Source organism: Engraulis encrasicolus, chromosome 9, assembly GCF_034702125.1.
Source record: "Engraulis encrasicolus isolate BLACKSEA-1 chromosome 9, IST_EnEncr_1.0, whole genome shotgun sequence".
Classification (NCBI taxonomy): Eukaryota; Metazoa; Chordata; class Actinopteri; order Clupeiformes; family Engraulidae; genus Engraulis; species Engraulis encrasicolus.
In genome coordinates, this window is record NC_085865.1 from 19343281 (window position 1) to 19355780 (window position 12500).

Sequence of the window (12500 nt, forward strand, 5' to 3'; positions counted from 1 at the left end):
TGTGTGTGAATGGGGCGTCTGGGGTGTCTGCCTGTCTTAAAGGGAGGCTCAGAGCCCATCCTTAGAGCCCCTGGCTCAGCTTGGCTGAATGCGCGTCCTCCTCCTCAGGCTGCTGCAATAGGGCTCCTCAGAGACACCCTTTGGCTTTGTGGCCTCTCCAAACACAAGGCCAGTGTTGTGGACGTCAGCTCCACGGTACCCAGAGGATGGGGAAGGGGATAGGGGGATGAGAGGAAAGGAGAAAGCGAGGGAGGAAGAGAGGGAGGGAGGGAGGGAGAGAGGGAGTGTTGTGGTCATCATCAGCTTTATGTTATTGAGGAGATGAGAATGGGGGGATGAGGGTGGAAGAGAGAGGAGGGTGAGAACTGGATGGGAGGAAGAGAGTGCATAGAGTGGTCTGTGGAGGTTAGGTTGTTGAGAGGATGGGGATGGAGATGAGGACAGGTGGAGTGGAGTGGAGTGGAGTGGAGGGAGTTGTGTGGTCGCCAGTTTTAGTGTCGAGAGGATGGGGATGAGGATAGAGGTGGTCAGTGGCGGAACAACTGCCTACATGGCCCCTGGGCAAGACACTTATAGGGTCCCCCCCATACGGCCTGGCAAGGTGACAATAGGGCCCCTCACCACCAATACAGGAGGGCCCTGGGCCCTGTGGCAAATGCCCTATAGCTCCGCCACCTGGAAGTGGCAAAAGGAAGGGAGGGTGGGAGTGTCTGGTGGTGGTGTGTGGGGGTTAGATTGTTGAGAGGACGGGTATGGGTGGTGAGGGAGGGAGGGAGGGAGGGAGGGAGTGTTGTGGCGGTGGGTCTGTGGGGGTTAGGACGCAGCAGGAGGGGCAGCAGACACAGGATGCGGCTAAATAGCACATCTGGTGCAGCTTGTTGGCTTGGCTGAGAGAGAGAGAGAAAAAAAAGAGAGAGAGAGAGAGAGAGAGAGAGAGAGAGATGGAGAGAGAGAGAGAGAGAGAGAGAGAGAGATGGAGAGAGAGGGTTGTGTACTGCATTACTGAGGATGCTTCAGCTGGCCTTGCCTTGTATGGCCATTCGCCTCAATGGCCACTTAAAGCGGCATCTTTCATCTCTCTCCTCCTCACACCACAAACGGCTCTGCGCCGCGCACGCTACGCTCTCCATTTTATTATTTCATCAAGTTCCCATTAGCACCTTATATGGAGCATAATGGGCAGAACTGCTCATAAACAGGCAGTCTGCCATCTCTCGCAGCTTGCACTCGGACAAAAAAAAATGTGTGTGTGTGTGTGTGTGTGTGTGTGTGTGTGTGTGTGTGTGTGTGTGTGTGTGTGTGTGTGTGTGTGTGTGTGTGTGTGTGTGTGTGTGTGTGTGTGTGTGTGTGTGTGTGTGTGTGTGCGTGTGTGTGTGTGTGTGTGTGTGTGTGTGCGTGCGTGCGTGTCTGCGTGTGTTTATGTGTGTGCGTTTCTGTGCACATGTTTGTGCGTCTGTAAGTGTTCACAGTTGTGTGTTTGTGTGCACATTTCTGTATGAGTGTACATGTGTAAGCACAGTCACAGCACAGTTTATAATCGGCAGTGTGTGGTTAATGCATGTGTTTGCGTGTACTGTATATGCATAATGTTTTATAAAAGGCAGGCTGAGGCAAGTGCGAAATTATTCTAAGTCCCCCTCAGTTTATGCAGCATTTCATGGCGAACAAGTGCACTGTGCTGGCCTGCCAAGAGTGGGTCATGTTGTCAAATATTTTTAAATGCGGGGAATAGGATTTGGCTTCCCATTCAAAGGCAAGGCTGAGGCGGGCTGCCTTGAATTTATACCCCCGGCCAAACCCGAAAAAGAAAACCCTCTGCTCCCTGCTGCTCTGCTGTGGTTTGATAATGGCGCCACTACAGGCAAAAAAACACACACACTCAGGGTTGCCAGATGAGTCTGATGATTTCCAGCCCAAAAAATGCTCAAAACCCGCCTAGAAGCACAAAATCCTGCCCAATTCTATTGATTTCTATGGCAAAAATTGGGCAGGTTTTTCTGCTAAATGCCATTTTTACCCGCACACGGCCATCCTAAGCAGCCCAATTGGGTGGGAAACAGCCCAATCTGGCAACACTGCACACACTTGACACTGGCATCCTTAAGACTGCCTGCACCTACTGAATGCGGATCACACCGTTTTGGATCTGGCTCAGCGCCGGGGCTGATTTGGCCCGGAGTCTACCAGCTTTTTCGCTGACAAGAATAGACAGCCGTTGTGTTGAACTGATGCACAGTGTGACGTGCGTGAAGGGTGGGAGGATCAAAGTGAGCTGCACAGAATATAGCGTAGTATTTTAGGAAAAGCAGACATTTTAAAAAACACATTCTTATATTGAAATTCCAAAACCTCACTGTGTTTTTATACCACAGTGTCACAGTTCATCTAAAGTGGATCAGAAATGTACACAGTGAAAAATGCAGTGTTAATTCAACCCCAAATACAATCTAAAAGATGTTATATCAACTCTCCAACACTAGAAGATTGCCAGTCAACTGCGTCATCCTTTTAGTCAGTGTCAAATGCAATTGACAGATATTCTGTAAATTACATTGGCCTTTCAATGACACAGTCTCTAGCTTATACTTGACAGTTCATTTACATGATAGATTTGTGTGATCTACATGTGGAATCGATTGCCATACGCAGTACTGTATTCACCCGATTTGCATGTACCTAAGTCCATAGAATTCCAGGAACGATACCAACCGTTCCACGAGAGACACAATTATGTCAGGAGGGAAGCAGCACAAGTGATCCATGCTGACGTGATGTGCACCAATGTCAATTACATCACTGCCTGCCGCTCCAAAGAGGAAGTGTCACGGCTGCTCATGATTCAGAGCTACTTACACATACATACGCCCCAGGATCAGCTGAAGTGTGCGTGTACGTGTGTGTGTGTGTGTGTGTGTGTGTGTGTGTGTGTGTGTGTGTGTGTGTGTGTGTGTGTGTGTGTGTGTGTGTGTGTGTGTGTGTGTGTGTGTGTGTGTGTGTGTGTGTGTGTGTGTGTGTGTGTGTCTGTGTCTGTGTCTGTGTCTGTGTCTGTGTGTCTGTCTGTATGTGTCTGTCTGTGTGTGTGCATACTTATGCACTGTGTGTGTGCAAGTGTCTGTGCATACGCACAGTGCCTGAGTGGGCGAATGTAGAGGGCGGGCTTGATTAGCATTTAAGCGTGTGAGCACGCAGACCTGCCAAGTCAGGTAAGTAATGAGATCAAATAAAGTCAGCCAGTCTGCCAAATACGCATGGTCCCGAGAGCGCTGGATAAAGGGGAGCCATTTTTGGGTTCTGCGTTTTTGGCAGTACAGTCAGGAGGAGAAGAGAGAGCCTGAGTCTGCTGCAATGTGTCTGTTCTGTTCCTCACACTGCTGTTTTAGCATGTATGATTGGGGTTATCAAAGGCATGGCAAAGGTGTCTCTTTTCACTGGGAGAACTTAATCCCTGTCTGGTGGTAGGAGCCCAGACTCTCCTATCAGGTTCAAAGTGACTGATCTGTTCTGTACACTGTATCGCGTCCTGGCTTTTTTTCTCATCGCTATCTCTGACTGCCTTTTTTCTTTCTCTGTCTCTGTTTGTCTGTCTGTCTGTCTGTCTGTCTGTCTGTCTGTCTGTCTTTCTTTCTACCTCTGTTTCTGTTTCTGTTTCTGTTTCTCTCTCTCTCTCTCTCTCTCTCTCTCTCTCTCTCTCTCTCTCTCTCTCTCTCTCTCTCTCTCTCTCTCTCTCTCTCTCTCTCTCTCTCTCTCTCTCTCTCTGCCTTTCTGGCTTTGAGGCTTTTGGATGTTTGTCTCATTCATCTTGGCATTTCCCTGTTTTTTTGTCTTTCCATCTCTCCCCATATCTATCTCCTATCCTTGTCGTGGTGTCACATCTCTTATTTCAACTATTGTCGTTTCCTTTCCAACTCTCCTTTATTTTCTTGGTGTTTTGGCAGTCTTTTTCTCTTTGTTATGTGTTGTCTTCTCTCCCCTCACAATATCTGAACTGCATCTTTCTATCCACCCCTTCAGTCTGACAATGATGGATGGCCAGATCTCTACACGTCAATCGTTGTAGTTAGACGCACATAAATCACTCAGAGATGTTAATGTTTTAACTCTGGCCAAAATACCTCATAATAATTCAGATCAGATCATTTTTGTTGATCAGATCATTTTCACTTAGCATGCTCATAAACCGAAGTGTTTTGTATGCTGATGGGCTGAGCAGATTGCTCTGCCCATGTAGCCTTGTTAGCCAGGAGCAAGTGCATTGTTGACTGGGGGGTGGTGGTTGAGAACAGTTGTTATCCAAAAATCTGAAAACTGTGGACAAAATACGTGCTCAGCCTCAAGACAAATTGAATTTAACAAGCTCAATCGGTCTACTTTTGCTTCCACCAGGTGTAGCATTGATGTTTTTCATGGAACAGCAGGATAGTGCTTGCTTGAACACAGTTGAGGTGATCTCAATAATAGACAGGTTAGCTGTTAGATTCTGACTGTTTTGTGTTTTGTTTTTATCAGTGTCCTCTCCGTTCTGACTGTTTTGTGGTTTGTTGTCTCAGTGTCTTCTCCGTTCTGACTGTTTTGTGGTTTGTTTTTATCAGCGTCTTCTCTGTTCTGACTGCTTTGGGTTTGTTTTTCTCAGTGTCTTCTCCGTTTCAGACTGTTTTGTGGTTTGTTTTTCTCAGGTTTTTTTCTCCGTTCTGACTGTTTTGCTTTCTCCGTTTGCGCTCCCCCCATCTCCAGCTGACCAACCTGACAGAGATCCATGACCAGATCAGTGGCATGGCGCGCTGCCCCTACAACCCGCTGCACAACTCCACGGCCCTCATCACCTCCAGCGGGGAGCTGTACGCCGCCACCGCCATGGACTTCTCCGGCCGCGACCCCGCCATCTACCGCAGCCTGGGGGGGCTGCCCCCGCTGCGCACCGCACAGTACAACTCCAAGTGGCTCAACGGTACGTACACAAAGGGAACCACACACTTATTAACTTGCTTTGTTTCTCTCTCTCTCTAGCTCTCGCTCTCGCTCACGCTCTCTCTCTCTCACTCTCTCTCTCTCTCTCTCTCTCTCTCTCTCTCTCACGCACGCACGCACGCACGCACGCACACACGCACGCACGCACGCACACACACTTTGCTCTAATATTGTACATACACTCGCCTCCAAAAGAGTTGTCGCCTATCCATCTGTTTGGAATAACAGCTAATAACCTGACTTTCAATTAATCACTTGGCTTCAAAAGTCACTCATATGAAAGCTACAACCCTCCCGAATGAAAATGTATGTACAAAAATAAATTTCATGCACCAACGAAAGATTGACCCTTTATTGAACACAGACAGGCAGATTTTGACAAGACAAAAGTTTTGTCGCCTATCGAACATAATGTGAAAATGAGCAGATAAGTCACTTCAAAACACTTCAAATACGCAGATTGGGTGTCATACTTAATCACTGAATCACTCTCACCTCTCCAGAAAATCAACTTTAGCCTTAGGTGTATGTTTTGGGTCATTGTAATCATGGAAAGCAACACAATGAAAATCAATGGAGTTCAATGAGAGATGGTGACATATTCGCTATTCGTAGAGCAATACATGTTTAACTTCATGATTTAATCAATGTTAAAAGCCCTCAAACACCTGCAGCATGCATGCAGCTCCTCATAAGAGCTGTATCTGTACCATGTTTCACTTTATGCACCATTTCTCTTTTTTCATATTCTTCATCTCCAACACCATATAGTTTTGATGCTATCAGTTCTAAAATGGTTGATCTTGGGATCTTGACTTCAGAGTATGAGTCCCATTAGCCTTCATTTTTGTCAGAATTAGGCTTGACATACTCTTGGTTGGCTTTTTTGAGACAGGACAGTGGGAGAGACTTCTTTGGTGTTAAAGGTGAAGAATTTGGAATAAATACATGGTGCCTTAAGTCAAACATGGGAGGGATACAGCTCTTATGTGGAGCTGCATGCATGCTGCTGGTGTGTGAGGGCTTTTATCATTGATTACATCATGAAGTTAAAAATGTATTGCTCTACGAATAGCGAATATGTCACCACCTCTCATTGAACTCCATTGATTTTCATTGTGTTGCTTTCCAGGATTACAATGACCCTAAACATACACCTAAGGCCAAAGTTGATTTTCTGGAGAGGTGTGAGTGAATCAGTGATTAAGTATGACACCCGATCTGCGTATTTGAAGTGGTTTGAAGTGACTTATCTGCTCATTTTCACATTATGTTCGATAGGCGACACAACTTTTGTCTTGTCAAAATCTGCCCTGTCTGTGTTCATTAAAGGGTCAATCTTTCGTTGGTGCATGAAATTTATTTTTGTTCATTCATTTTCATTCAAGAGGGTTGTAGCGTTCATATGAGTGACTTCTTCTTAATTGAAAGTCAGTTTATTAGCTGTTATTCCAAACAGATTGGTAGGCGACAACTCTTTTTGAGGCGAGTGTATATACGTACATACAAGGCTCTGTAGGATATCCACTGCACGCTTCACACACACACACACACACACACACACACACACACACACACACACACACACACACACACACACACACACACACACACACACACACACACACACACACACACACACACACACACACACACACACACACATACACACACACTTGTACACACACACAGTCACCTGCCCACGCAACCCAGCAGAAGGGATTACACAGGAGTTAGGCAAATGTAATATATGGGATTGCACCCACTGAACGCATATCACGAAGCACGTAGTCAGAGAGAGTAGAGAGAGAGAGAGAGGTTCCATTGGCCCATTGTTTCCGGGTTCTATTATTGGGGGGGAAATCCCCCTTTAGGCAGACCTAGGCAGACCTGAGGACTGTTCTATTCAATGCTAGGAGCATTATGACACGGCCCTTTAGGCAGACCGGAACCTGGTCACATTAGGTGCCCATAGAAACCTATTACATTGGCATATCTCTATATACTTAAAGAATCTCTGGCGTAGTGTTATGGAAAATAAGGCTTCGAGCGTAATTAATGGAGAATAAGAAACGGCTTCCACTCATCAGAGCTTGATGAGAGTCGCACACCGGTTACATAGCCGGAGTTTACCCTGGTGTATTGCACAGACTGTATTAATGGCTTCTGGGTTATGTAAGGTTATTGCAGTTCGCTGTTGGGCTCTGATTAACTACATCTACTTTGTGACATGCATAATGACACACAAAGACACGCAAGCATACGCTCAAGCTCGCATGCACAGACACACGCACACACAGACACACACACACACAGACACACACTCACACACACACACACACACACACACACACACACACACACACACACACACACACACACACACACACACACACACACACACACACACACACAGAGTTACGAATAAACAAATGTACGTATGCGCACACAAATGTGCAGTATGTACACACACACAAAAATTAGAACTCAATCTACTTTGTGACATGCATAATGACACACACACACACACACACACACACACACACACACACACACACACACACACACACACACACACACACACACACACACACACACACACACACACACACACACACACACACACACAGACACACACACACACACACACACACACACACACACAGACACACACACACACACACACACACACACACACACACACACACACACACACACACAGAGACATGCGAATAAACGAATGTACGTATGCGCACACAAATGTGCAGTATGTACACACACACACAAATTAGAACTCAATCTACATTGTGACATGCATAATGACACACACACGCACACACACGCACACACACGCACACACACGCACACACACGCACACACACACACACACAAATAAGTAGTGTGGTCTGCTTGTGTCTTGATTACGCAGGCCTGGTTTGAGCCTCAGCTGCTGCTGCTTAAGCAGAGAGACATGACAGACATTCTGCTGCTAGCACTGTCCCAATTAGATAAGGCCAGACTAGAGCAGAGAGAGAGAGAGAGAGAGAGAGAGAGAGAGAGAGAGAGAGAGAGAGAGAGAGAGAGAGAGAGAGAGAGAGGCAAAGGAGAGGATTAGAGGAATATAGAGCAAAAGGGATGAATGGGAAATAGGTGAAAAGATAGGGAAGTAGTGGAAAAAAACAGCAGGAAAAAGAGAGTAGAAGTGGAGAGGGAGACCAGAAAAGGGAAGATAGGCAGTGAAATGGAGGAGAGTAAATGGGTTAAAAAGAGCTGGAAATGATGGAAGGGAGATGAGGAAAAGGAGGAGAAGAGAAATTGGAGGAAGATCAGCGAGAAAGAGGAGGAGGAGGAGGAATATGAATGAGGAAAGAGGAGAAGAAAAAAAAAGAAGGGATGATAAAGACATGGGATGAGGACAGATATAAATGTGCGTAGTGGGGGCAAAAGTCAAGTGCGCAGTGCAGCCATGCGTGACCGACAGGCGAGGGCCATGGCTGCCTTTAACAAGATGCTATCAAGATGTCAGGTCAACTGACACGACATAAAAAGACGGGGGAATCAATTCACCCAATGTCACATATAAACGTCTTAACTGAACCTCAAGGTCTGGTAGTGTGACTGGCTGCTCTCCCATGATTATTTTATGTATTGAAAAAAAAAAGAACGGTAACGATGGGATTTTCTGCATGCACTTTTTCATTTTGTGACGGATCAAAGATGGAGTTTAATCACGGTCAACAAACATTTTAATGGGAAGTGGATGTGGCGTGACATACTTGAGTGGCATGAGAGCTTTAGTGTTTGTGTGCTTTAAAACCTTTTTGTCTCGTGTACCCACTAAGCCTTTTTGTTGTACTATGAGAACCCCCAAACCACGCTCTATAGCTACTGTATCCAGTTGTTGTTATTATTATGTTTTTTTGTTTATTCATGTTTTTCCAAGTACCCCCTGGAGTGTGATTGCATACCCCTAGTGGTACACGTGCCCCTGGTTGGGAATCACTGCTTTAAGAGACTGTCACCAGGCATCTTGGAATGAAACTCATTATTAGGATACAAATGTTCAACACCCACAAAATGACAACCAGAGAATGTTATTATTAGCGTTAACGGCAGATGGATGAAACTGCAGAAAAACTGCCCAACACATTTTAGCTGAAAACTTGAATTAATGTCCGTAAGTACACTTTTTGATTGGGTGTAGTGTCACATTGGAGGGGTTATGGCTGAAGTAAATTGCTGATTAAGGCAAAAAAGCTGAGCACAATTACACAGCGTCAGACGACACATGGCGACAGAAATCTTTATTCCTACCTTGGGAGCAGACAGATGGCAATGCAGCCATCTTTTTTGCATGAACATGATTAGTAATGTATTTTGCAGATCTGTTTGGGAGTCGTTCCAAAAGCAGCCAGGCTTGTTACTGTATCTGTTCATTTGTTTGTTTACGCTTATTTGTGCAGTCAACGTATAAATTTGGCATTTGCTCTGAAACGCATCCGAATTTTGGATATTATATGAATAATGAGGGGGCCGTGGAGCTTCTTGCTTTTGAGGGGATTTTTATCTGATTCGCATTGAAAGGAAAATTGAAGACATAAATTAGGCACTGCAGACCCTGCTGCCCGCACCTTGGCTGGCCACTGACCAAAGATTTAATAACAAATTTTATGGCGTATCGATTTCTCTCTCGCTCTCTCTCACTCTCTCTCTCTCTCGCTATCTCTCGCTCTCTCTCACTCTCTCTCTCTCTCGCTATCTCTCTAATATATTGATAGAAAGCAAAGCTCTCTCTCTCATCCCTGCTGATATTGATGGCAAGCAGAGAGAGAGAGAGAGAGAGAGAGAGAGAGAGAGAGAGAGAGAGAGAGAGAGAGAGAGAGAGAAAGCATGGAGAGCAATGTGCGGAGGGGAAAGTTCTTCGTTTACCGCAAAATTAAATCTCTGTCAGGGAAGTGGGAGGGACAAAGCCCTTTGTTCAAAGCCGATGGCATCATACATAAAAATGAACATTTTGTCGATGGTGCGTCATGCGCAATAATAATCCCTCTGCACCAGGGTTGGTGGTGATCAGAGAGAAAGGCCCTTTTACTGATGCGCTCGTTTCCCACGCTAACCTTTTCCAAGCCGCCATCATGAGCAATGGGCTTGGCCATTAGAAGCGGCAGGTGAGGAGGGAAATACCAAGCGCAGGAGTTACAAATCACTTATCAGCCACTGATCGCTCCGGGCACTGCACCTCAACAATAAACAGCAATTAGTCTTTGTCACGATCTTCTCTCTCTCGCTTTCTCTCACTTTCACTCGTTTTCTCTGGCTTTGTCTTTCTCTCTTTCATTTTTCTTTGTCTCTTCCTCTTCCTCTCTCTCTCTTTCATTCTCTGTCTCTTCCTCCCTCCCTCTCTCTCTCTCTCTCTCTCTCTCGGTACGGTAGCAGCTGCCTGTGGAAATCTGCCCAGGCTATAACTGGCATAGAACTGACTAAAAACACTTTTTTTAGTCCCAGGCATTGTCCAGAATGTTCTCACCATGTAGTAGGCCATGTAGTAGGGTGTAGCTAGGGAGTATACTGTGTCATATGCGCTGATTTGAAACATTTGTCTAAATAGATGGACTTGCCTTTGGTCGCACATCTATGGAACACAGTCACTCAGCGGCAAATGACACACAGTCACTTTGGAGTGTGTTCTTGACAGCGACTTACTAGGTTGAAATGCATTTTCCCATTGGTAACCTACTAAGTTGCTAACTGGTTAGCAAGGATGCTTTCGAGAAATGGTGTCCTGAGCCATTATACTTGTGTTAGAGTGACGTGTAATAGCTTTCCCCTTGCACCACACAAGTAGTGCAGTATACTGTTGATGCATGAAGGCTGTGAAGGTATAGATAAGAGATGATTCACTTTCTGCTGCTGTTGACCTTGTGTCCTTTGGCATCCTTAGCATCACGTTTTTTCTTCTTCTTCCTGTTGTTGAGTTGCTTACTGCTTGGGTGATATGTGTGTAGCTCTACACCAGTGATTCTCAAAGTGTGGTCCGGGGACCACTAGTGGTCCGCGACAGAGCTCAGGTGGTCCGCGAGGGGATTTCTACTTTTCCAAGACAAGCTAGCAGTAGACAATATTTGTAAGATAATTACAAAGCTAACCATAGCTGAAGTCTCATTTCACCACAATAAATCAGGCTTGTAAATGTGAATAAGTGGTCTGCATCAAAATTAGCACCAGTCAACGGTCAATTCAGTTGACTGGTGGTCCCTGAACATTTTTGGGGGGACAAAGTGGTCCTCGATCTGAAAATGTTTGAGGAACACTGCTCTACACAACACCCTGATAGGTTTCCTCTGGCAGTACTGGGCCACAACAAAGCATGTTTATTTTTCTGCCTAGTGTCAGACTGTCGAAGCTCTTTGACTTGCATTCACCGCACGAGGTGCTTTAGTACAAGTAAACAGGGTGATGATTCATGGCAGCCCTTTGCCACCAATGACAGTTCATTCATATCGCTAGTGTGTGTGGAAAGTGGATTAATTAATTGTGGCCACTTAGGATTTGTCAGGAAAAAACAACAGAATACTCCTCGTAACGTATCCTTGACCGGACATTTAAATATATTTTTTGCCTTTTTGACTTCATTTATGATAGGACAGTGAAGGTGGTGACTGGAAACGAGTGGGGAGAGAGAGAGACTGGTAAGGGCCGGCAAAGGACCCGGGCTGGGAATCGAACCCGGTTCAGCCGCATGGTTGACGAGTGCCCTACCGGTTGGCCACGGCAGGGCACCTTGACCGGACATTTACTGGTCCTATAGTATCATCAATGATTTTCCAGAAGAAAATACTTATGTAAGTAGTTTGCAGAGGCCATAGGATATCATCTACTACTATTCCTGTCAAAAACCCGATGGCTCCAAATGATACAAAATACCACTGACTGCCCCCCCCTCACTGTCAAAAATAAACGCTCTCTGGAAAAGAGGAGACATGGTTTAATGATTTAAAGCAAGGGCTAGCTTAAAATACACAGAGAAACGAATGTGATCAGGCATTTCAGGCTGAGACCCATAAAACATTTTGATCTGATGGTTTGAAAGAGAATACAATGGATGTAAAACCACAAACTTGTACTCAGGCTTTGCAATCTCTGCGATTTACAGTATGCACTATATAATCTTTTCGGATGGCTTGAGAGAGAATGCAGTCGATGCAAAACCGCAAACTTGCCTCAGCAATCTAGACAAAGTATAATCTTTTCATTTTAGCAATTTTAGTGTGCTATCATTCACCTAATATTCTAATGGTGTATGTTTGGACTCTAGAGCACTGGAAAATGTACTGTGTGTAAGATTTTCAATGTATCAATGTACAGTAGGTGTGTTATCAATCACTTAATGTGTTCTGACTTTAGAACTTTAATTTTACTCAGTCTCTATCCCAGAGATGTCACAGACATCCAATTTATTTTAGCCGGGTGCAGGGTCAAAATATAAAGCTCATGTAAGGCAAGAAGGAACCGCACCTCTTTTGACCCATTTTTAT

The 12500-nt window shown here is 45.3% G+C and overlaps 1 protein-coding gene across 1 annotated transcript in view; it reads left to right on the forward strand.

The window, feature by feature from the left end:
- sema5a (sema domain, seven thrombospondin repeats (type 1 and type 1-like), transmembrane domain (TM) and short cytoplasmic domain, (semaphorin) 5A) overlaps positions 1-12500 on the forward strand; it is a 259814-nt gene that overhangs the window by 120858 nt on the left and 126456 nt on the right. The window contains exon 7 of the mRNA XM_063206705.1: positions 4732-4945. Coding sequence (XP_063062775.1) covers positions 4732-4945 — 214 coding nt within the window. The remainder of the gene's footprint in view (positions 1-4731; positions 4946-12500) is intronic.